Genomic DNA, 24,590 nt, shown 5'->3' on the forward strand with positions numbered 1-24,590 from the left:
ATATACATACACATCTATACCCTCATACCATACATATACATACACATCCATACCCTCATACCATACATACACATCCATACCCTCATACCACTTGGTGTGAGTTTGTTCTTTGGAGGTTAACATGTTAAAGAAACGGGAGCAGTGGAGGAGAATGGGCTGGAGAATGCTCTGTAGAGCAGCAATGTTATTAATAGTATAAATTAAATGGTAAAATGTAAGTATAACTATAACTTTTGGAGCATTAAGTGTGCTGTGAAGTGGACGCTGAGTCAGCAGCGTGCTGCTCCTCCCTGTGCAGATCAACTTTGTGAAGGAGCAGTTCCACGACACGGAGAAGGAGTGGGTTCTGCTGGTGTGCATCGGGGCCTCGTCCGGCGTGGGGCGCCTCGTGTTCGGGAAGATTGGAGACCTCATCCCCGGGGTGAAGAAGATCTACATGCAGGTGAGAGAGGAGCGGACTCCAGGTCTCCACTCCAGTTATGGATGAAGATTCTTGATGAAGGTTCTGATTGGTAACTAGTGCAGTGGTTCTGATTGGTCACTAGTGCAGTGGTTCTGATTGGTCACTAGTGCAGTGGTTCTGATTGGTCACTAGTGCAGTGGCTCTGATTGGTCACTAGTGCAGTGGCTCTGATTGGTCACTAGTGCAGTGGTTCTGATTGGTCACTAGTGCAGTGGCTCTGATTGGTCACTAGTGCAGTGGCTCTGATTGGTCACTAGTGCAGTGGCTCTGATTGGTCACTAGTGCAGTGGTTCTGATTGGTCACTAGTGCAGTGGTTCTGATTGGTCACTAGTGCAGTGGCTCTGATTGGTCACTAGTGCAGTGGCTCTGATTGGTCACTAGTGCAGTGGTTCTGATTGGTCACTAGTGCAGTGGTTCTGATTGGTCACTAGTGCAGTGGTTCTGATTAGTCACTAGTGCAGTGGTTCTGATTGGTCACTAGTGCAGTGGCTCTGATTGGTCACTAGTGCAGTGGTTCTGATTGGTCACTAGTGCAGTGGTTCTGATTGGTCACTAGTGCAGTGGCTCTGATTGGTCACTAGTGCAGTGGTTCTGATTGGTCACTAGTGCAGTGGCTCTGATTGGTCATTAGTGCAGTGGTTCTGATTGGTCACTAGTGCAGTGGTTCTGATTGGTCACTAGTGCAGTGGCTCTGATTGGTAGCGTCCGTTTTAAGCGCTGATCTAGTGATGATTTTTAATGGAGATGTCTCCAGACTGAGGCGGAGGTCTCAAAAGTGTGTCCTGGCGAGACTAAGAGAGGAGTGGAGAGGAGAGACGCTCACATTCCTGACCTGATCTGTCCTCCGCTGTCCTGCCCAGGGCGCCGCTCTCAGTAGGACTCACTGTCCTGACAAAACCCCTCGTCCTCATAAACCCCTAATAATTAATACACTTATAAACCCCTAAACATTCAAACCCTGGGGGTAGTACATAGCTAGCATTCAGCATATTTCCAATAGGATCCCCATTATAGCATTGGCCTAGCTCTTTTCAGCAAGTACCAGTCAAGACTTTTTTTTATATATTTTTTTAATTTAACCTCTATTTTACTAGGTGGTCCCAATGAGATCAAATATCTCATTCACAAGGGAGACCTGTCCAAAATAGCAGCATAAAACGTTACAGACTGAAACAATAATAAAAACAACTGGAACATCAAGATTACGGAGTGTACAAATTAAAAGACCTAAGGACAATGACAAGTGCCAGTGGAATCATTTATCATTGCGCTTAAGAGCGCTTTAAAAGCAGGCAGAGACCAATTCCTTTAGCTTGATATGTTTTTGAAGACTATTCCAGGTACGAGGAGCAAAGCACATAAAAGCTGTCTTTCCCATTTCTCTACACACTATCACACTCTGGAATCTATTACTATTATGGCGGTAAAATCGTTCGGTGACCCTGCTGTGGACGGGAAGGATGTGTCCCAAAACTGTATCTTGTCGGCTCCAGAAGGTATAGATTCATTAGGGTAGCTAACTCATGTGATGGAAATGTGTTTCCTCTGAGGACAAAGCTTCAAAGGTTTCCTCAAAGATCTCCCCGTCGTGTCCTGTAGGACGGTGAGCCTCTCGTGGGCCCAGGTGGTGCTCATCAGGGCTGTGTTCCCGGTCCCTGGTGAATTCAGGATTATACCGGACGCTTCGCTGTCTTTCATGTTGGTTTCATGTTTCAGGTGCCCTCTCTCTATCCATCTCCTGTGTTCTCTGTGTGAACCTGAACTAATGTTGAACAGCGTCTCCATCAAGTATGGCTTCAAAACTTCAAACTTCAGAGGTGCGTTTCCCCCCTTTTCCCTATAGGTGGCGTCGTTCATGGTGCTGGGACTCATGTCCATGATGATCCCCCTGTGCAGCGTTCTGGAGGCGCTGGTGGTGGTGTGCGTGTTCCTGGGTCTGTGCGACGGCTGCTTCATCACCATCATGGCGCCCATCGCCTTTGAGCTGGTGGGCCCCATGCAGGCCTCCCAGGCCATTGGCTACCTGCTGGGCCTCATGGCCCTGCCCATGACCGCCGGACCCCCCATCGCTGGTGGGTACCCCGACCCAACCCCTAACCCCCTTCAGGACGCTAAACCTCATTACGTTACCAGACCCTTTGAGGTTTCTTAGTGGGTATCAGATCAGAGCCTGTACATCAGGGTTATAATAGTTTTGCTTTTTTCATTAGTTTTTAGAACTCTTCGATAGGTCCATCCTCAGCCTGGCATCGACATCCAGATCACATGAGCTCACATTCTGTTTCTCTCCACAGTTCAGTCTGGACATCCACCCGTTCAAACTGATTTCCACCTGACCAGATATCGGTCAGGCCAATCATAACCGTTTATCTAATATGGGGCGGTTTTGATATGATGACTAACCCACGTTTCGTTGCTCTGATTGGTTGTAGGTCTATCCAATTGCGTCCAGAGGCATTTTAGTCTGCACCTGTTGATAACGCCCCTTGGAAACTGAAAATAAACGGAGAATGTCCAGACCCTTTCGCATCTTTGAGAACTGGGCCAGGCTAGCTGATTCAGGGTCAGCATTCTCAACTGACATGTAAATACGGGTCCAGATATCAGACTGGGCTTTCTTAAAATAGCATTTTACCATCAGGATTGTACTGTATATTGTAATAACAAATGTCTCAGTATGAGGATAACTCATTTTAGTTGCATCTTACGCATCCATCCACAGTTGACGCCCCTCAGCGGTTATCAGATAGTAGTAGATAGTTTAGCCTGCCCAGGGTGTGGAGGCTCGCGGAGGAGTTCACGGGGAGACGGACGGAGGGAGTTGTCGGCTCGGTTCCAGAGACCCGGAGCTAGAGAGAGAGAAGTGGCCAGTGATTTGTATGTGAGTCAGATTCACAGGCGATCAGCAAATAGTTCAGGAGAGGTTCGCCGACACTATGACTGCAAGAGCAGGCTGTACAGCATTCCTTCTCTCCTTCGACTCCCTCTCTCCGTACATCTCCCTCCCCCGCCCTCCTTATCGTCCTTCTCTCCCACTCACCCCCCAATTAAAGAGAACTCCCACGTTCATGGCAGGCAGGGAGGCATGCAGGCCATTTATTGGTCGGAGCAGTGGGAAGCAGGAGTCAGTCTGGAGCCAGTTCGCCCCCTGGAGCCTCTCTCCCTCCGAGCCCCCGCGGCTCCCGACGTCTCCTTCTCACGCAGCGCGGCGTGGCGCTTCAGGGAGCGCATTCCCTTCCACGTGTGACGACGGACCTCATCGCGTCTGCCCTGCGTTGTGTTTTTTGTTCGTGTCGCTCGTTTGTGCCGACCCGTGTTAACGGATCGCCCGGGGTGGGATTCGAAGCGACGTTTTTTCCCGAGCCCGCCCGTTCGTGAGACGTCGCTCTATCTCCGCTACACCACCGAAAAGCTATTCGACGACGCAGCCGGGCGATATTTATACCACGGGTTTCACTACTCAACGACTACCCTACTCCAGCCTCCTCGTTACACAGGCGCCCTCATCCACTCTCCTGGGTCTGGGATGCCTGTGTTTGTGTTTGTGTATGTGTGTGTGTGTGTGTGTGTGTGTGTATGTATGGCTGGGCACAGGCTGGCCTTGTTTACTATCTCTCAGTTGGCATGCACCCACTCCCATGATGTCTTTAAAGGGGGGTGTTTGGGGGCACATGGGAGCGCTCCCGGAACGGCCATCCGTGCGCTGCTCACTGCCAGATGTTAAAGGAGCCGTGTCCGGCCCTTAACATTTCATTGTTTATGTGACGGTTGGTATTTATAGCTACGCTGTCCGAACAGCCTATCCATTACAATGGCTTCATCCATCTGGAGAAGATTCCATCTTGCAGTACCTTTGATTATGCCCTGTTGGTGAATAAATACCGGCTAACAAAACAGTTCGGGGGCAAGGCAAAAATCAGAGTCAAAGTCACAGGCGGGGTCAGGCGATCGGTGTACGTAATCCAGTAAATATAATCCAAGGTCGAGGTCAGGGGCAAGGCAGGGGTCGAGGAATCCGTAGTATCAGTCCAGAGGTGGATTGACAGGCAAGCGGCACTGCACACCAGGTCACAGTAACGTTATGGGAAGATCTGGCGATGAGCGTCGAGAAGACCAGGGTTCTTGTAGGTTGAGGTAGCCCAGGGTTCTTGTAGGTTGAGGTAGACCAGGGTTCTTGTAGGTTGAGGTAGACCAGGGTTCTTGTAGTTTGAGGTAGACCACGGTTCTTGTAGGTTGAGGTAGACCAGGGTTCTTGTAGGTTGAGGTAGACCAGGGTTCTTGTAGGTTGAGGTAGACCAGGGTTCTTGTAGATTGAGGTAGACCAGGGTTCTTGTAGATTGAGGTAGACCAGGGTTCTTGTAGATTGCCTTCACCTGCGGCGTCGGAGGGCGCGCTGCGCGCGGGCCGAGGTGCTAGGTCTCTCGGGATCACTCTCCGGGGATGAGGAGCACGAACGCGCCCCAGCTCCAGAGGTGGGGGGTGGGAATTCGGGAGATCCCGAACGCCGCGGAACGGAGCCAGAACGGCGCACAACGCGTCCCGGCTGCGGAAGGGCTGGAGGGGATGAGTGTGGGAGCGGCGCCGTAACAAGATGCACATCTTCAAAACACACGACAGTAGATAATGTCTCTATTCAATCAGCCCACAAAGAAAATAGTCATTGGAATTCAGCAGGGATCGATTGAGCTTGCCTGGCCCCAATGATACTGATTGACTGGTCCCGAAAGTGCAAACTAAGCAGTTTTTCAAAAATTGGATTAAGGCTCAGCCATGTTGGATTAATGCCAGGTGTTTGTATCTGACACTCCCCTACGGCAGCAGGCAGGGAGGCATGCTTTGCTGGACATTTATTGGTCGGAGCAGAGGGGAGCTGGACCAATAGCAACCAGACTGGACATAAATCAGAGGAAGTCAGTCCACTCCATGGCGCCAGCGTCTCTCTCCCTGCGAGCCCCACCACTCCTGATGTCTTCTCACAGGAGAGAGGCAGCCATGTTTCCTTTTCAGGAACCACCTTCCCTTCCCTGCGCCCCTCTACGCTCTCCTGTGTCTCCTGGGACGTCCGAGTATCGTATGCATAGTTTACCAGCTCCTTGTTCAACTCACCCACTGATAGATAGATAGATAGATAGATAGATAGATAGATAGATAGATAGATAGATTGATAGATAGATAGATAGATAGATAGATAGATAGATAGATAGATAGATAGATAGATAGATAGATAGATAGATAGATAGAAGTTTATTGTCCTCAGTGAGGAAATGCTTTTCCCAGCTCACATTATACATTAAACAGTGAAAAAAAACATATAACTCAACTGACCCTGTATACAACATATATACAGTAGATACACACAGCAACTACAAAGAGAAACAGTTGCCTTCACCTGTCCAGACTAAGGCCTTACTGGACAGGGTGTGTGTCCACCGACAAGCTGTATGTAGCCGAACAACACCAAGCAGTTTTGCCAAAAAACTGACCGTTGTCGTCTGAACAGCGTTTTACAAGCCTGCGCTCTAGCCCAAAAAGTTCAACTTTTATATAGCGTTTTATATAACGCTATAGCGCTAAAAAGCTCTTGGGACACAGCTCTCGTCTCTATAGCGCCCTAGAGCTCATTACCCTTTGTGAACAATGAGAAAACGGCGCCAGCTCTGAAATACAGCTCGCCGATGAACACACACCCTAATGCTGCGCGGCACAAAGCTGTTCTGAACACACTGCAGCACCTCAGAGTCCAATACCTGCAGCCTGAAGGCAGAGTGTTATAGTGGGTATGGAGGGATGATGACAGAGTGTTATAGTGGGTATGGAGGGATGATGACAGAGTGTTGTAGTGGGTATGGAGGGATGATGACAGAGTGTTATAGTGGGTATGGAGGGATGATGACAGTGTTATAGGGGGTTTGGAGGGATGATGACAGAGTGTTATAGTGGGTATGGAGGGATGATGACAGAGTGTTGTAGTGGGTATGGAGGGATGATGACAGAGTGTTATAGTGGGTATGGAGGGATGATGACAGTGTTATAGGGGGTTTGGAGGGATGATGACAGAGTGTTATAGTGGGTATGGAGGGATGATTACAGTGTTATAGTGAGTATGGAGGGATGATGACAGAGTGTTATAGTGGGTATGGAGGGATGATGACGGAGTGTTATAGTGGGTTTGGAGGGATGATGACAGAGTGTTGTAGTGGGTATGGAGGGATGATGACAGAGTGTTATAGTGGGTATGGAGGGATGATGACAGTGTTATAGGGGGTTTGGAGGGATGATGACAGAGTGTTATAGTGGGTATGGAGGGATGATTACAGTGTTATAGTGAGTATGGAGGGATGATGACAGAGTGTTATAGTGGGTATGGAGGGATGATGACGGAGTGTTATAGTGGGTATGGAGGGATGATGACAGAGTGTTATAGTGGGTATGGAGGGATGATGACAGAGTGTTATAGTGGGTATGGAGGGATGATGACAGAGTGTTATAGTGAGTATGGAGGGATGATGACAGAGTGTTATAGTGGGTATGGAGGGATGATGACAGTGTTATAGTGAGTATGGAGGGATGATGACAGAGTGTTATAGTGGGTATGGAGGGATGATGACAGTGTTGTAGTGGGTATGGAGGGATGATGACAGTGTTATAGTGAGTATGGAGGGATGATGACAGAGTGTTATAGTGAGTATGGAGGGATGATGACAGTGTTGTAGTGGGTATGGAGGGATGATGACAGTGTTATAGTGAGTATGGAGGGATGATGACAGAGTGTTATAGTGGGTATGGAGGGATGATGACAGTGTTATAGTGGGTATGGAGGGATGATGACAGTGTTATAGTGGGTATGGAGGGATGATGACAGTGTTATAGTGAGTATGGAGGGATGATGACAGTGTTATAGTGGGTATGGAGGGATGATGACAGTGTTATAGTGGGTATGGAGGGATGATGACAGTGTTATAGTGAGTATGGAGGGATGATGACAGTGTTATAGTGGGTATGGAGGGATGATGACAGAGTGTTATAGTGAGTATGGAGGGATGATGACAGAGTGTTATAGTGAGTATGGAGGGATGATGACAGAGTGTTATAGTGGGTATGGAGGGATGATGACAGAGTGTTGTAGTGGGTATGGAGGGATGATGACAGAGTGTTGTAGTGGGTATGGAGGGATGATGACAGTGTTATAGTGGGTATGGAGGGATGATGACAGAGTGTTGTAGTGGGTATGGAGGGATGATGACAGTGTTATAGTGGGTATGGAGGGATGATGACAGTGTTATAGTGAGTATGGAGGGATGATGACAGAGTGTTATAGTGGGTATGGAGGGATGATTACAGTGTTATAGTGAGTATGGAGGGATGATGACAGAGTGTTATAGTGGGTATGGAGGGATGATGACAGAGTGTTGTAGTGGGTACGGAGGGATGATGACAGAGTGTTATAGTGGGTATGGAGGGATGATGACAGAGTGTTATAGTGGGTATGGAGGGATGATGACAGAGTGTTATAGTGGGTATGGAGGGATGATTACAGTGTTATAGTGAGTATGGAGGGATGATGACAGAGTGTTATAGTGAGTATGGAGGGATGATGACAGAGTGTTATAGTGGGTATGGAGGGATGATGACAGTGTTATAGTGGGTATGGAGGGATGATGACAGTGTTATAGTGAGTATGGAGGGATGATGACAGAGTGTTGTAGTGGGTATGGAGGGATGATGACAGAGTGTTGTAGTGGGTATGGAGGGATGATGACAGTGTTATAGTGGGTATGGAGGGATGATGACAGTGTTATAGTGGGTATGGAGGGATGATGACAGTGTTATAGTGGGTATGGAGGGATGATGACAGTGTTATAGTGAGTATGGAGGGATGATGACAGAGTGTTATAGTGGGTATGGAGGGATGATTACAGTGTTATAGTGAGTATGGAGGGATGATGACAGAGTGTTATAGTGGGTATGGAGGGATGATGACAGAGTGTTGTAGTGGGTACGGAGGGATGATGACAGAGTGTTATAGTGGGTATGGAGGGATGATGACAGAGTGTTATAGTGGGTATGGAGGGATGATGACAGAGTGTTATAGTGGGTATGGAGGGATGATTACAGTGTTATAGTGAGTATGGAGGGATGATGACAGAGTGTTATAGTGGGTATGGAGGGATGATGACGGAGTGTTATAGTGGGTATGGAGGGATGATGACAGAGTGTTATAGTGGGTATGGAGGGATGATGACAGAGTGTTATAGTGGGTATGGAGGGATGATGACAGAGTGTTATAGTGAGTATGGAGGGATGATGACAGAGTGTTATAGTGGGTATGGAGGGATGATGACAGTGTTATAGTGAGTATGGAGGGATGATGACAGAGTGTTATAGTGGGTATGGAGGGATGATGACAGTGTTGTAGTGGGTATGGAGGGATGATGACAGTGTTATAGTGAGTATGGAGGGATGATGACAGAGTGTTATAGTGGGTATGGAGGGATGATGACAGTGTTATAGTGGGTATGGAGGGATGATGACAGTGTTATAGTGGGTATGGAGGGATGATGACAGTGTTATAGTGAGTATGGAGGGATGATGACAGTGTTATAGTGGGTATGGAGGGATGATGACAGAGTGTTATAGTGAGTATGGAGGGATGATGACAGAGTGTTATAGTGAGTATGGAGGGATGATGACAGAGTGTTATAGTGGGTATGGAGGGATGATGACAGAGTGTTGTAGTGGGTATGGAGGGATGATGACAGAGTGTTGTAGTGGGTATGGAGGGATGATGACAGTGTTATAGTGGGTACGGAGGGATGATGACAGAGTGTTATAGTGGGTATGGAGGGATGATGACAGAGTGTTATAGTGGGTATGGAGGGATGATGACAGTGTTGTAGTGGGTATGGAGGGATGATGACAGTGTTATAGTGGGTATGGAGGGATGATGACAGTGTTATAGTGGGTATGGAGGGATGATGACAGAGTGTTATAGTGGGTATGGAGGGATGATGACAGTGTTATAGTGGGTATGGAGGGATGATTACAGTGTTATAGTGGGTATGGAGGGATGATGACAGAGTGTTATAGTGAGTATGGAGGGATGATGACAGTGTTATAGTGAGTATGGAGGGATGATGACAGAGTGTTATAGTGGGTATGGAGGGATGATGACAGTGTTATAGTGGGTATGGAGGGATGATGACAGAGTGTTATAGTGGGTATGGAGGGATGATGACAGTGTTATAGTGAGTATGGAGGGATGATGACAGAGTGTTATAGTGGGTATGGAGGGATGATGACAGTGTTATAGTGGGTATGGAGGGATGATGACAGAGTGTTATAGTGGGTATGGAGGGATGATGACAGTGTTGTAGTGGGTATGGAGGGATGATGACAGTGTTATAGTGAGTATGGAGGGATGATGACAGTGTTATAGTGGGTACGGAGGGATGATGACAGTGTTATAGTGGGTATGGAGGGATGATGACAGTGTTATAGTGAGTATGGAGGGATGATGACAGTGTTTTAGTGGGTATGGAGGGATGATGACAGTGTTATAGTGGGTACGGAGGGATGATGACAGTGTTATAGTGGGTACGGAGTTCATTGGCAGTTTTTGTAATCCTTAACAGTTTGCTGCTTTGTCTGCTGTTTGACACAGAGCAGATTGAAAAAGCGCATGTTGGCGCATGTTGTGTAACGTCTGTGAAAGGCAAGTGTGGAAGAACAGTCAGTCTTCAGTCCCTGTGGCCTCGGATATAAAACGCCCTTTGTTATAGCTTCACGCAGCACAGAGAGACACGCAGCTCGGAGAGAGACACACAGCACAGAGAGAGACAACACACTGAGTCGGTGGAAGACTGCAAAATCTCTCTGGCCAGTATTCCCTTCAGATTACAGTTATACTGTACAGCAGCCAATACAAATGTACGTCATAGCAGCAGGTGTAACATTTCAGATTACATGCAGGATGGGGAAGGACAGATCCAGCCCCACTACAGACCCCAGAGAGCGCTGGGCTAGAGTTCATCAAGGCCACGCAGATCTCAGGCCACGGTGTGAGAGGTACATCGAGTCCCACATAGAAAATAACTCATTACAAGATTAACTTGATTTCAGCAAGCAAGTAGACGAACATTTCCAAACTAAAATCTTGGACAGGAGTGAGCGGGAGGCACTCTGGAGCGTTCCGGAGAGTTCTGGATGTCCGTGCGCACGGCCAGATATAAGAGCTACAGTGTCCAGACCTCAACATTTGACCTCAACATTCTCATAGATCAGTCTGTTAAAACTACAAATTCTTCCCTGTGTGACATCACTTCCCTGTCCTCTTCGTCCTGAAACTATGTCACTTCCTTTTTCACTATATAACCTATCGACCTCGTCCACATCGGACTCACTCTGCCTGGATTCACTTCCTGTGCTAGAGTCCGACTCTGCAAAATCGTAACAGAATAAAACTATTGCCTTTGTTTAAAACCAGCTTACCGACCACTTGCGTGCTCTTATTTTTAAACCAAGTATAAAAATACTTTAACATGTGCAAGTGACGGGTGATATTTACAGCTATACTGGCCGAATAGCCTATCCATCCAACGGCATGTACACCGATCTGGAGAAGACGCATGTTACCTGACCCTCTGCTTTGATTGTGCCCTGCGGCCTAATAAATAATTCTGATTGACTCTTCTACGTTCACAATTCAGCCTCAACTGAATATCGGCTTAGAGCACCTCGAGTTCAGGATACAGTACACATCTTCAAAACATTGGTTAAACAATGGTTAAAAAAAACACACAAACCGTAGATAATGTCTCTATCCAATCAATTCAGCAATGATTGATTGAGCTTGCCTGGCCCCAATGAAACTGATTGACTGGTCCCAAGAGTTCAAACTAAGCAGAGCTTTTCAAAAGTGGATCAACGCTCAGTCATAGATAGATAGATTTATAAATCCCCTCGGGGGGAAATTTGGCGTTTCAGCAGTTGAAATGAAAGCTTGGAAGGAAAGAAAAAAGGACACTGGTTGCAGAGTAACGAAAAAAGCACTAGAAAAGGGGGTAGTAGCATAAAAGAGGAATAACTGGGGCTATTCTGGATTAATACCATGTGTTGTAACTGCCCCCTCTCCCGACCTCCCAGGCCTGCTCCGGGACTACTTTGGGGACTATCAGGTGGCGTTCTTCCTGGCGGGCGTGCCTCCCTTGGTGGGGGGCATGGTGCTGTTCTTTGTACCCCTGGTGCACCGGCGTGCGCAGCACGGCCAGGGGGGGTCGCCGGAGGACCCGAGCGCCGACCACATGCTGCCCCGCCCCCCCGCGGAGAACTGCTGCTCCAACGGGGACATTCTGCCCGGATACACTGACGTGGAGACGCACATCTGAGTAGCGCTTTGTAAAGGTGAGGGTGAACACACATGCATTACTACATTACATTACTATACATTACATTACTGTACATTACTGTAATTACACTACTATAATTACAGTCATTAAGCAGACGCTTTTATCCAAAGTGACTTACAGTAACTGCATTTAACATAGGTCAGTCAGTGTACTACTATTCACCAGAACTCACAAGTGCATCTCCTGTCTAAACAAGTGACTAAGAGCATAATCTAGTGCTGAAGCCAAAGTGCAAGAGTAGCAATTATGTGCATACACGTGTGCACACACACACATACACACACACACACACACACACACACACACACACAGGGGCATGTACAGTACACTGACGCATACACACATGCACACAGACGCACAGACTTGTACACACAGTTTCACAGGTACAATTACACACGCACACACAGACATATAACACATACACGCACACGCACGCACACACACACACACACACACACACACACACACACACACACACACACACACACACACACAGGGGCATGTACACTGACGCATACACACATGCACAGACTTGTACACAGTTTCACAGGTACAATTACACACACATGCACGCATGTACACACACACACACACACACACACACACACACACACACACACACACACACACACACACACACACACAGTAAACTCTCTTCACCCCCTCCAGGGATTCTGTCCACCAGCACCTCCTGAGACCCCCAGACCGTCCGACTGTCTCAGTTCCACCTGCACCGCCACCTCAAGGCCACCGTCACCCCTGACCCCTTGACCCTGGACCGCTTGCTGGATGACCTTTCAGCCTGTGACCTCCCTAAGGACGAACACCAACTGAGCGCGACCCTAAATCTGGACCGTCTACCTGATGAACGTGTAACTTCTGACGCCGCCTTCCCAGGATGCCCCCTCCCTACTGTCTAGCTGCCGATTGGTTACGTGTTGTTCTGAGGACAGTGGTGATTGGTTGGTCAGGAAAGGAAGCCATTGGGAGTCTTTGCCCATAAAAGACCAGACTGGATGGAGAGATGGGGGGTGAGTGCATCAACACTGGATGAGGAGAAGAGAGGAGGAGGAGGGGAGGATGAGGAGGACAGGAGGAGGAGGAGGAGGAGGAGGAGAGGAGGTATACAGTACATAGGAAATTGAGCGTCACACAATCCAAACCAGTATTCTGTTCTCTTTCGGCTTTAAGCTCATTTAATTGTTTTTGGGCTCAAACCTAAATCCTGCGTACAACATTCAAGTTGTCGGGCCTCCTTAAAAAAAAGAAGAAAATAATGTTTTTAATCTAGCTAGGCTTCTGACATCAGACAATCATTAACCGTTGTTTTATTTTTGGAGAGTGTAAATGATTTAAAATGCTTTGATTTTTAAATAACATTAAAACACTGCATACATAGAATAACTGAACACAGCGAAGACTCTGGATATTGTATCACACATCTCACACTTTTATGTGCATCATGTGATTCGTTGCTGTTGTTTTTAGTTGTTAGTCTTTATTTTAACAAATGTCAATTAATTAATGTCAATTTTAACATTTTTAAGAGCTTCCTTAACGATGTGTCACAGTTGCATCTTTTATTTGATGTTGTTATTAGTGAGGTCAACATAGTTTTTCGTTTGTTATCATGTGTCTCAAAGGCCATTTCCCCCAAGGAAACAATTTCAACCTCATCTACAGCTGACCTGAGTCAAATACTGTTTACAAATACAGTCAAATACTTATTATTGATCCAATGGGATGGTCCTAACAGCTGCAACTTTAGGGCAATCAAATGCACCTCAAAAACTAAGTATTTTACATGTATTTGACCCAGATCCGATCCACAACATTATGCAATTTGTTTCAATAACTTGTGCCATGGTGGAGCATGGGTCTGTTCAAACAAGACGATTAGTTCAAGTCTTCTGACTCAGCCTTAAACTTTTTTATTTTTTATTTTTTTATTTAGTTTTTCGGGATATCAAATCTTTTTTCATAAACATTTTTGGATAAAAATAAGAGTTTCTGCAACTTTTCAACAAATGATTTTGTGAAAATATGAATGGTTGTTTGTGCTTCTTTTTGGTTTTCTAAATATTATATGAGTTTGTTTTCCTAGCAGTCTCTTGGAATGGCTGTTCTCTAACAGTTCTGCGGTATCGACAGAAGTCTTTTGGTTATTCGACAGTGGACTTTTGCAGACTCACTTAAATTATACAAAACAACAGGGCATTTCACCATAGTATACTCTATACCATATAGTACTTGTGTGTGCCTGTTCGTATGCTTGTGTAACTGTATGGTCTGGTTATCCGAAATAGTTCATGTCGAATGCAGAGATTCAGCTATAGTTACAAACTCAACCACCTCCCCTCCCCCATGAGAGAGATTATTCATGCGTACGTTCCCTGTTGGCGTCATTCTGCCTCATGTCGACTTTCACCCAAGAAGAGAAATGACTGTTACGCTTCATAAACCTTTGGACCACTTACCTCCTGAGATTAATCATTCTGTGGGTGTGAGCGAGAGATGCATGGATCTATCTTTGACCATCTCAGACCACTTTCACTTTAATCATCTACAGTATGCATTATGCATAATGACAGAGGCTCAGGTTTGGGATGATCAAAGGAAAGATTTATTTTTTTAAATTTAAAATTTTTATTTAGGAAAGAAGGATTTGCATAGGAGGAGGACTGAGGCTAAATTTCAGTATCAATATTTCAAATACGTTAGCATTCTTTGAATCATGGCTTCACATTTCCGCGAGGCAGGTTGTTTTCGCTGGTCAGGGTTCCAGAGCCAGTGTGTTGACCCCCTTACTGTAGAGCGCTGGACGGGGAGGGCTCTCCCTCAGGTTTGAGCCTGGGTGGGATCAGCTGAGAGACTGACCTCTTTTCATGTCTCTGTTTTCCCTCTACGTGCCTCCCGCCCCCCCCCCCACCTCTCTCTCTGCTTCTACCCCTTCACCTCTCTCTCTACCCTCCACCTCTCTCTCTCTCTGTCTCTACCCTCCACCCATCCCCACTCCTCTCATCTTCCCTGCTCTGTCTCTCCCTCCCTCCCACTCGCCATGACTGTTGTCCTTCAGAATTTTCACCCCGCCCTCTCTCTCCCTCTCTCCCTTTCTCTCTCTCCCTTTCTCTCTCTCTCAGCTGGAGCCTAATGAGGGCCACAGTAGAAGGAGTAGTCAAAGGTCATAGGTCATGCAGATCATCTGTGCTGCTACCAAATTATGCCCTGCTCTGCTGACCTCACACATTCTCTGGCCACGGGCAGAGCCCACTTCAGCTCCATAGAAACTGTAAAGTGCCCACCTTAAAACTGTAGATACACACAGAAACACAGAAAGTCTGTTAGCGAACATGATGCAAATCCAGGACGCTTGTAATGATGAGTCTGTCTAACGTGATTTAGTTTTGTTCTGAGAGTTGAAACATTTATTTGTTGTTTGGCTGTCACAGTTTACTATTTTTTATTTATTTTGAATTTGCAATGGAGAGATGGGAGATTCAGCAGACACACGGGTTACTGATTCACATGGAATCCCCGCAGCAGCCAGGATGACTTGGCTGTGTTTGCTGAGCCCGTATTTGTTTGGCCAAAGTCCTGTTCTCTATGCAGCGCGTCGCCACAGACAGGGGTCCATGTACTTGTACAAAAGGGCCATTTACTAACTAACTTGCAAACAAGAATTCAGCCCTGTGATGTGGCACTCTAACCAATGTTACAAACACGCTAAACATGACAAATTACAACCAATATTCATATTCAGAGCTTCTCTGTATTTTGCTCATGCTGTTGATATTTTGCCTGGCAACCATAGGGCTTGAAAATCCAATTTTCTGCAGGGAAGGATGATTTTGAAGATGATTGTGTGTGTGCGTGTATGTGTGTGCGCGTGTGTGTGCGTGTATGTGTGTGTGCGTGTGTATGTGTGTGCATGCGTGTGTGTACGTGTATGTGTGTGTGTGTGCGTGTATGTGTGTGTGTGTGTAAGTGTATGTGTGTGTGTGTGCGTGTCAGACTGATGTGTGAGAGAAGATTGGATCGAGAGCTCTGGGGAACAGAGTAGCTGGACTAGGATCAGCAATATCCTCCCTAAATCCAAACAACTACACTGTCTAAGATCAGTGTGTGTGTGTGTGTGTTCAAATGTCTCAGTTACCATAGTGTGGAACCATCTAGAGAACTCTAGTTCCAAACTGCTATATCCCGACTGTGTGTGTGGATATAGAACCAGACCTCTGTACTTGTATAGTTCCTGGATGAGTCACCATGTGCTGTTTTAATGTTGCCTTACATCTTGATCTCCTGGATTTTCTTCTTTATAATGTTCTTTCATCGCTCTCTTTCTTCACCTCCGACAACTGTCAACCTCCTTTTCTCAGAACCTCAACCTTTTAAAAATATATATTTTGTTTTAGATTTTTAAAGAAAAACATTTTAAAGGTGCTCAGTTCGATTTCTCTTTTCTTTTTTCGGCCACTAGATGGGGCAGTGGTGCAGCGGATCAGATATAAACAAGTGGGCGTTTTCACTCCAAATATGGATATGCACCCCCACACCCCCACCTCCCCAGCCGCATCTTCGCTAGTCAGTTGAAATAATTCAACAGTAAATTTTTAGAACCATGTCGGACAACGTAAGTAACGTTACAGTAGCCTACTTCAGGCATGTAAGATATACATCTAGACTATAATTTACAGCGTGACTTAGTCTTTGTAGTAATTAGCTAATTATTATAACACCAAAGCTTATTCCTAGCTTACTCTTGACACCTAATGTTATGGCGAAATTTGCTAGATATCTTGCCAACGCTCTGTAACGTTAGATAAATTATCTTACTGTAATGTATAGCCTATTCACCATCACATATTTGGATAACGTGGTGGTGAAGACCGTGGTGTCTTTGCTCCCAGACTATAACTTCTCTCAGCCATGTTCAGCTAACGTTAGCTATATAGGCCTATTCCCAATGGCCATGTCTCAAATGTCCATCAAGATGACGCTGCCCTGTGCAGTTCAGGGGGTGGGACTCAGCGCCGGGCCGGCTTCGCTCATAATAAAAAGACATTCTGCATTTGCTCCAGAGGCACGACACCGTTGGCTATATTTTCTGTACAGATAGTTATAACTCCCCTGGACCTATTTATTGCATATCTTGGATTTTATTATTATTTTTTTTTACAAAAAGAGCAGTACATCGAACAGAGCACCTTTAACAATAGTGAAAATCACAAGATTTGAAATAAATAAAAAAAATGCTGCTAGATTATGTCTTTTTGTGTTTCTGCAAAGTTCTGCAAAACAAGCAACATTGTTATTGTTTTCTATTAAAACAACAATAAAGTATATAATATGATAAATAGTCCTGCCTGAGGTCTATTTGAATGACTTGAGAAAAAAAAAAAGAAGCTTGTGTTTCTGTCAAGCCCACGTTAGTCTGTCTGGTTTTACTATTATCATGTTTTACAGTCATGTCACGTACAATACAGTCAGTTTATCTAGCACACACACACACACACACACACACACACACACACACACACACACACACACACACCAGTCAGTCGTTATACCCATGTGACTTCCATTGCCAGGAGCTAGAAGAATGTGGTGAACGTGGTGAACTAGAACGTGGTCCAACCGCAACTGTGCAGTGAGGCCCAGGCCCACCGCTGCTCCTCTCCTGACCCCAAACCCCTACTGTGCTGCGCCCCTCTGGCCTGCTGGAATACAGGGGGCTGGTTGGACGACAGGATGGAGGACTAGGGGCCGGGCCAGGGGATACGTCGACGGTTGGAAGGAAGGAGAGATTGAGATGGAATGATGAGCAGAAGGATAGGAAGGCTGTCGAATGTTTGACAAACACCTACTGTCTGTCAGTGGCAACCCGATGTAATGGCGTTAACTCTCCAGCAGAGGGCGCCGTCTCCCACTGAAAACGATTCCAAAAATGATTCTCTCCACATGTGGACTTGTTCACTCCCCCTGTTTGACATGTAGTTACTGGGCATCGCTCGGCTGGTTTCCCATCGTCACATTAACACCAACCACATCACACCAGATCTGTGAAAGGAAGTGAATCTGGAGCACGTGTTAGGTAGAGCGCTTCAATCATGGATGTATTAATAGAACTTAAATTCTTCAATAGAGTAACGACCTAATACATCCATGGTAACGACACAGGTCAAATGGAAAGTTGGTATCGCGCCTCTAGTGGCGGGATATGGGTATTGCATGTGTGACAAATAACTCACTCATGTTCGTATTGTTGTATTGCGACCAGGAATAATTCTATTGACACCACAAAGTGAACCACAAAGCTTCACCAGCATCGGTGACCCGTTTACAGGGAAATATTAACATAATAGTCGTCATTAATTGTTGTATCATGAATGCCTGATGTTTTAATAATGATATACTTTCAAGTTGGTCCACAACTCTGTCAATGGCTAACGCAAGTTTGCGCGCTTATTTCAAAACTTCTGTTTGTGTTCCACGTTGCCCAAACTCGTTTTCTTTATTATTGGCCCTTCATCTCAATATTAATTTATTGTTTATGTAACATTACCGTTAATGTTACTTGCATGAAGTAATGTGACCAGCGATATTGTCATTGATTTCATTCTAATACCATAATAATATCATAGCTAATACCGACTCATATCAACTACAAGTTGGCTGCTGGCTCATGTGCACATTTAAAATAACCAGGTAATCGCAAAATTGCTGTTTTATTTCATCCATTTTCTCTTGCTTAAAGGGGAACTCTTATTTCATGACTGAAATGTAGCCTACTTCACATTCAAATGGTCAAACACATGCCTGGAGTTCATCAACCGGGTCAATGAGGTGGGTATGGATGTGACCCAAGCCATATCCCACCCCTACAGACCCAAGCCATATCCCACCCCTGCAGACCCAAGCCATATCCCACCCCTACAGACCCAAGCCATATCCCACCCCTACAGACCCAAGCCATATCCCACCCCTACAGACCCAAGCCATATCCCACCCCTACAGACCCAAGCCATATCCCACCCCTACAGACCCAAGCCATATCCCACCCCTACAGACCCAAGCCATATCCCCCCCCTACAGACCCAAGCCATATCCCACCCCTACAGACCCAAGCCATATCCCACCCCTACAGACCCAAGCCATATCCCACCCCTACAGACCCAAGCCATATCCCACCCCTACAGACCCAAGCCATATCCCACCCCTACAGACCCAAGCCATATCCCACCCCTACAGACCCAAGCCATATCCCACCCCTACAGACCCAAGCCGTATCCCACCCCTACAGACCCAAGCCATATCCCACCCCTGCAGACCCAAGCCATATCCCACCCCTGCAGACCCAAGCCATATCCCACCCCTACAGACCCAAGCCATATCCCACCCCTACACCCAGAGTCTGCTCCAGTATGTCTGTGGCCTGGGCCCCAGAAAAGGTTCCATCATGCTCAAGGTAAACCAATACTGTATAGCACAAAACGAGGGCCAGAATGGGACCCTGTGTACTGTAGTTATGTATTGAGTGGAGTATCCTATTTTAGACCTCACTGTGTTTGACTACCTTACTTGTCTGTGGTTGTGTGTGTGTGTGTGTGTGACTTGACCCTGTAATTCTCATTTTTCATTTCAGAATCACCAAGTGTGTGTGTGTCAAGATCCCGCAGAGTGTTCCAAAGACTCCGACCACCTCTGTGTCACTCCAGGAGAGGGGCTTGTTGTGACAATGACAGGATGTGAGTTCGGGGCTCGGAGGTGCAGGGGGGAGGGGGTCAGTGTAGTCAGTGTTGAGGCCTGTCTGCCATGAGAGGTCAGTCACTATGGTTACAAACGTACTGTACAACTGTACTACAGATGCACTGATCCCTATAGTATTGCACTGTAAAGAGGGGTATTCCCCTTACTAACACTTGTACTGTACATAGACATATCTAATGTGTTCCCGATGTCTTCATCAAAAGAGGTTTTTAAGTGAAAAGAGTCTGTACATTTTTCATACTGCAGTCTGCATGCATGCCAGTATTGTTGGAGTGACCAATTGATTGTATGAGTGATTGATTGAGTGATTGAGTTGTCTTACTTGTGATAGATAACATCTGTCACTTATTTCATCTATATTAGGCCGCACTCTACACCCAAAGACATGCTTTGACAAAGGCTTGAAACGTGTCAGTGTAATTAATGGGCAACAATACATCGTGAAACGGAATCAAAACTGTCTTTGATCCTCATCGTGCTGCTCGGCATGTTCTTTTCAAGACAGCGACTCTTTGGATACCTAATGTAAATAAAAAGGAGCGCTTATGTCCCCTGCTTAACATGTTAACACAATGATTTGATATGTCCATTCTAGTCATGTTGTAGTCAAAGAACTCAGTGTTTTGACAAATTGAGCTCAGTGTTTTGACAATGCAATAACTGAAAACAGTCATTAATAAAATATTTAAATCACAGATCAGAAGCTTATCTTTTTTTTAAATAATTGTACAGTATTTTCTAAAGTATTACCAGGAATGTGTTCAATGGTCTATCAAGTTATTTGAAAACAATGGAACATGGACTTTATTATAATTATGTAGGCTACTGTATGTGCCTTATTATATTAGGTTGAGTGTAATATAATGTTGTTGGCCCTTACTGTAACTGTCAATAACTTCCTAATTGCTTATGACGGTAAATAGGCAAGTTGTTGTGCATGAATTATGATCCCAATGATAGCACATCAGTATCTGTCTAGCTTGGGTTCGCTACACTAAGAATGATTTCTGAAGTGTATTTCACTCAGAAAAGTATGGAACGTATGACTTGGAGAACACAATCCTGAGACATGCGGGCCTCATTACAGAAACCTGCTGTCTTATCTCAGTTTAGGAGCACATTTAGGATGTTTGCTATTACAGAAACCTGTTTACAATAACAATGTGCCCAATAGCAATGTTTATCGTTGCTAAGCAACCTCATACCAGCTGATAGTTAAGCACAGGTGCAACAGAAAGCTAGCAGCTAACTTTATTAACTAACACTACTACATATGGATATATAACGTTACATTGTTCTGTTCTTGTGTTTCTTTGACAGAAGAAACAACAACTGACGAGTTGTATTCAGACCAATCGAAAGTCCACTGTGAGCAGTGATGCTTTTACAGATGTCGTATAATAAATGATCATCTGAAAACAAAGAAACGGACTACCAGGCCGTCTGTACACCCCACTAATGTTTGGCGCATTGCATCCAATCCTTCCGCTGCCCTAATACCACAGCAAAGTTGATGCAAATTTGAGTGAGCATTATGAAATAATGGGCTTTTTGTCACCTCACTCCTATCCAGACAGGCCTAATTTGGCTCTTTTTCAGATATTAGGGTAGGTCTAAAGAATAGCCCAAAAAACGTATTTCCCACAAAACTAAAGTTCCACAACCCATCTCATTAATGGGACACATAGGGGATATGAAAAAACATGGTTGTGTTTTGTTCTAACTCGGGTAGGGGTACCTCAAAATCTGAGGGCCCCTCCTGCTGGACTATAATACCAGCTTTCATGTCTCAGAAAGAGAGGAGAGGCAATGCCTTAACTTCACCCAACAGTAGCTGTACTCGTGACCTGGTAATCACAAGTACGTTAGCTCAACTCAGCTGTATTTATACCACACATATAGCAACGCAATTAGGGTCACGGTTGGTAGTATAATTGTCATTTTTACTGTATTAACTTGATTATCAACTAGACTATGATGTTCTATTCCTCATTTTCTTACAGGGACACTGGCGCAGGTAGACAATCACTTCAGTACAGGAAACAAACACACAGAAGCAACCAAGACGGTATACGACTAAAGACAAGAGAAAAAAAAAGTAAGTGCAACTGATATAGCCTACTGTACAATAACATTTTATATGTTTTCACAGTCAATTTTGATTCTGTTAAATGTATACCTTCTCACAGGTTTGTTGGTATGTAAAAGGTCAACGTGGGTTGGGGATGGGGGACACTTCCAAGTGCCACTGTACAGTATCTAGTTCTGAAGGTGTAACATACAGTAGACCTACAGGTCAATATTTCTTGTTTTCTAATAATCCATCATTAAATCATGCAGTAATCAATCAATGATCATGCTACCAAGGTTGTCACAAACATATTTACGAAATAGTCCTCTAAAATGTCTTTGACACTTGTTTTGAGCCTTTATTCAAAAGATGGTCAACTTAATTTCCTGATTCCTGCAGCTCAAAGAGCTGTCTTTGAACAAACAGGAAATGGCTTATTCCCTACACTCTGACTCCCTCTTGTGTCTGAAAAAGAGAGGTGTACATTTGTTGACAAGAAGATGCTCAGCCCTGTGCTTTAACAGAAACGAGATGGTGCTTGAGAGAGCACAGACCTCCGCCAATTAATGCATTTTGTGGCTCTGTGCATGTGCACGTGCGAGTAGTAATGTTTGGTATTGCTGCATTCATTAGGTCGATAGCTTTATATCCAAACTCCTTGTCTATGTGACATTCCTACGTCGAGATATGTCCATTTCACCCCCCCAGCATTGACAATTGATGGGGAGAATTTTTCACTCCTGAGCCACATCTGGCAAACTGCTGTGTGTTACAACCTACCAATATTAGAAACATAACGTCATACCTAACTGCAGTCTTAAAGAAACTTAACTTCAATTCAACATCAATTCAATAAAGAAACATAACTTCATACCTAACTGCAGTTTGAATTCATAAAGAAACATAACTTCATACCCAACTGCAGTCGTAATTCATAAAGAAACTTCACTTCATACCTAACTGCAGTCTTAATTCATAAAGAAACATAACTTCATACCTAGCTGCAGTCTTAATTCATAAATAAACTTCACTTCATACCTAACTGCAGTCTTAATTCATAAAGAAACTTCACTTCATACCTAACTGCAGTCTTAATTCATAAAGAAACTTCACTTCATACCTAACTGCAGTTTGAATTCATAAAGAAACATAACTTCATACCTAGCTGCAGTCTTAATTCATAAATAAACTTCACTTCATACCTAACTGCAGTCTGAATTCATAAAGAAACTTCACTTCATACCTAACTGCAGTCTTAATTCATAAAGAAACTTCACCTCATACCTAACTGCAGTCTGAATTCATAAAGAAACTTCACTTCATACCTAGCTGCAGTCTTAATTCATAAAGAAACTTCACATCATACCTAACTGCAGTCTTAATTCATAAAGAAACTTCACATCATACCTACTGTAAAAGCAGTCTTAATTCCTAAAGAATAAAAACCTTAATCCAGCAGCACAATTGTATGAGAAAGAGCAATTTTAGCTTTTCCCAGAGATATTGGTGATAAATGAATAGGATTGAATAATTTGTGACCATCCATATAATTCTATATACAATATAGATGTAGTCTGATGGTCTGGTGGAAGTGAGAGTTTGGATAATTGATTCTGATTGGCTAGCAGCCGTTGTAAAACACTAACCCACGGCTGCGACCGCATAACAATTAGTATTAAGGCGCCGTCCATCTCATTGACGAGGCCATTGATAAGATAAAGCGGTTTTGCGTAGCAACAACTCGCAGCAACCTCTCCTTTTATATCCTATTACAAAAACGCACTCATCAGTCCGACTCCAACACACCCCTACCAGCAAAAACGAGTGCTCTGGAGAACTGTTTTAATAACTGCACCATAGATGGAAATGTTCCAATAAATGCTTATGCCTATAGGCTTATGTGAACAAGGCGAGATAGCCTATGTTGCCTGGCAACCATTTAATTCAGAACTATAGCCTATCGCGGACGATTATGTAAATACTAAAATGATAAGAATGACAGGTAAATAAATGATTGAATGTTAGGCTACTACTGTGTTTTTTGTGTGAATATAGATAACCGTTGTAGAAAAGCAATTGAGCTATCGCGTCGGGCCTAATGCCCCGTAGCTGTTGTAAAATCCTGTGTAACCCACTACACTGCTCGAGTGGGCAATGGCTTCATTATCATGTTCCTACACAGCCGACTACGAAGCCCCACACTGAGTTAGATGCAGGAGAATGCAGGCAAGGCTTTGGATAATAAGAATAATCATTCTAAAACAATATCACAGTGATATACTACTACATCTTAACTGAAAAAATAAAATATTAGTAATAAAGTAATATATCATGACCAGAGTATAAACATTTGACCAGATTGGGAAATATAGCGTGCGCCCAGGGAGACTTCCGCTGGTGTGATGGCATCACTTTGGAAGGTGCTGATGAAAGTCTTACTACTTTCACTGCTGGAACTGCTTTTGCTAAACTTCCCTTAACATGGTTCCTACTTAAATTGCTAAAGCGTCTAGACATGACATGCTACGACAGCTTGTGGCTTCATTGGGGCTTACGATGAGGGAAGTGTGCTTATGTAGATGGTTTATGTTGTTAATGCATACTGTCCACTGTTTTAACTGTGGGAACTGTAGGCTATTAGTCAAATGTTTGTCGAAGTCAACTGTACTACCATTAAAAATATGAAGAGTAAAGGCTGCAATAAGTAGCCTACAACATGTCAATACTGGTTCTATGTGAGTAACATATTGTGAAATGTGTGATGAGAGTGTGTGAAAGCCGAGGGGAAGTGGACTTGGTAGATACTGAAGGTACAACCCATTGTTGTTTTGTCCTCGACTTTGGCAGGAAGTGAAGTGATAAGATGATGTGCTCATGCCCAAG

The 24,590-nt window shown here is 44.7% G+C and overlaps 1 protein-coding gene across 1 annotated transcript in view; it reads left to right on the forward strand.

The window, feature by feature from the left end:
* The window catches only part of slc16a2 (solute carrier family 16 member 2), a 40,096-nt gene extending 22,929 nt beyond the window's left edge, over nucleotides 1-17,167 (forward strand). Inside the window, exons 4-7 of the mRNA XM_084448899.1 lie at nucleotides 299-442; nucleotides 2,308-2,536; nucleotides 11,607-11,864; nucleotides 12,539-17,167. Of these exons, the coding sequence (XP_084305025.1) occupies nucleotides 299-442; nucleotides 2,308-2,536; nucleotides 11,607-11,848 (615 nt within the window). The 3' untranslated portion in view covers nucleotides 11,849-11,864; nucleotides 12,539-17,167. The remainder of the gene's footprint in view (nucleotides 1-298; nucleotides 443-2,307; nucleotides 2,537-11,606; nucleotides 11,865-12,538) is intronic.
* Nucleotides 17,168-24,590: the final 7,423 nt, after the last annotated feature.

This window comes from Borostomias antarcticus (genome assembly GCF_949987555.1).
Source record: "Borostomias antarcticus genome assembly, chromosome: 14".
Classification (NCBI taxonomy): domain Eukaryota; kingdom Metazoa; phylum Chordata; class Actinopteri; order Stomiiformes; family Stomiidae; genus Borostomias; species Borostomias antarcticus.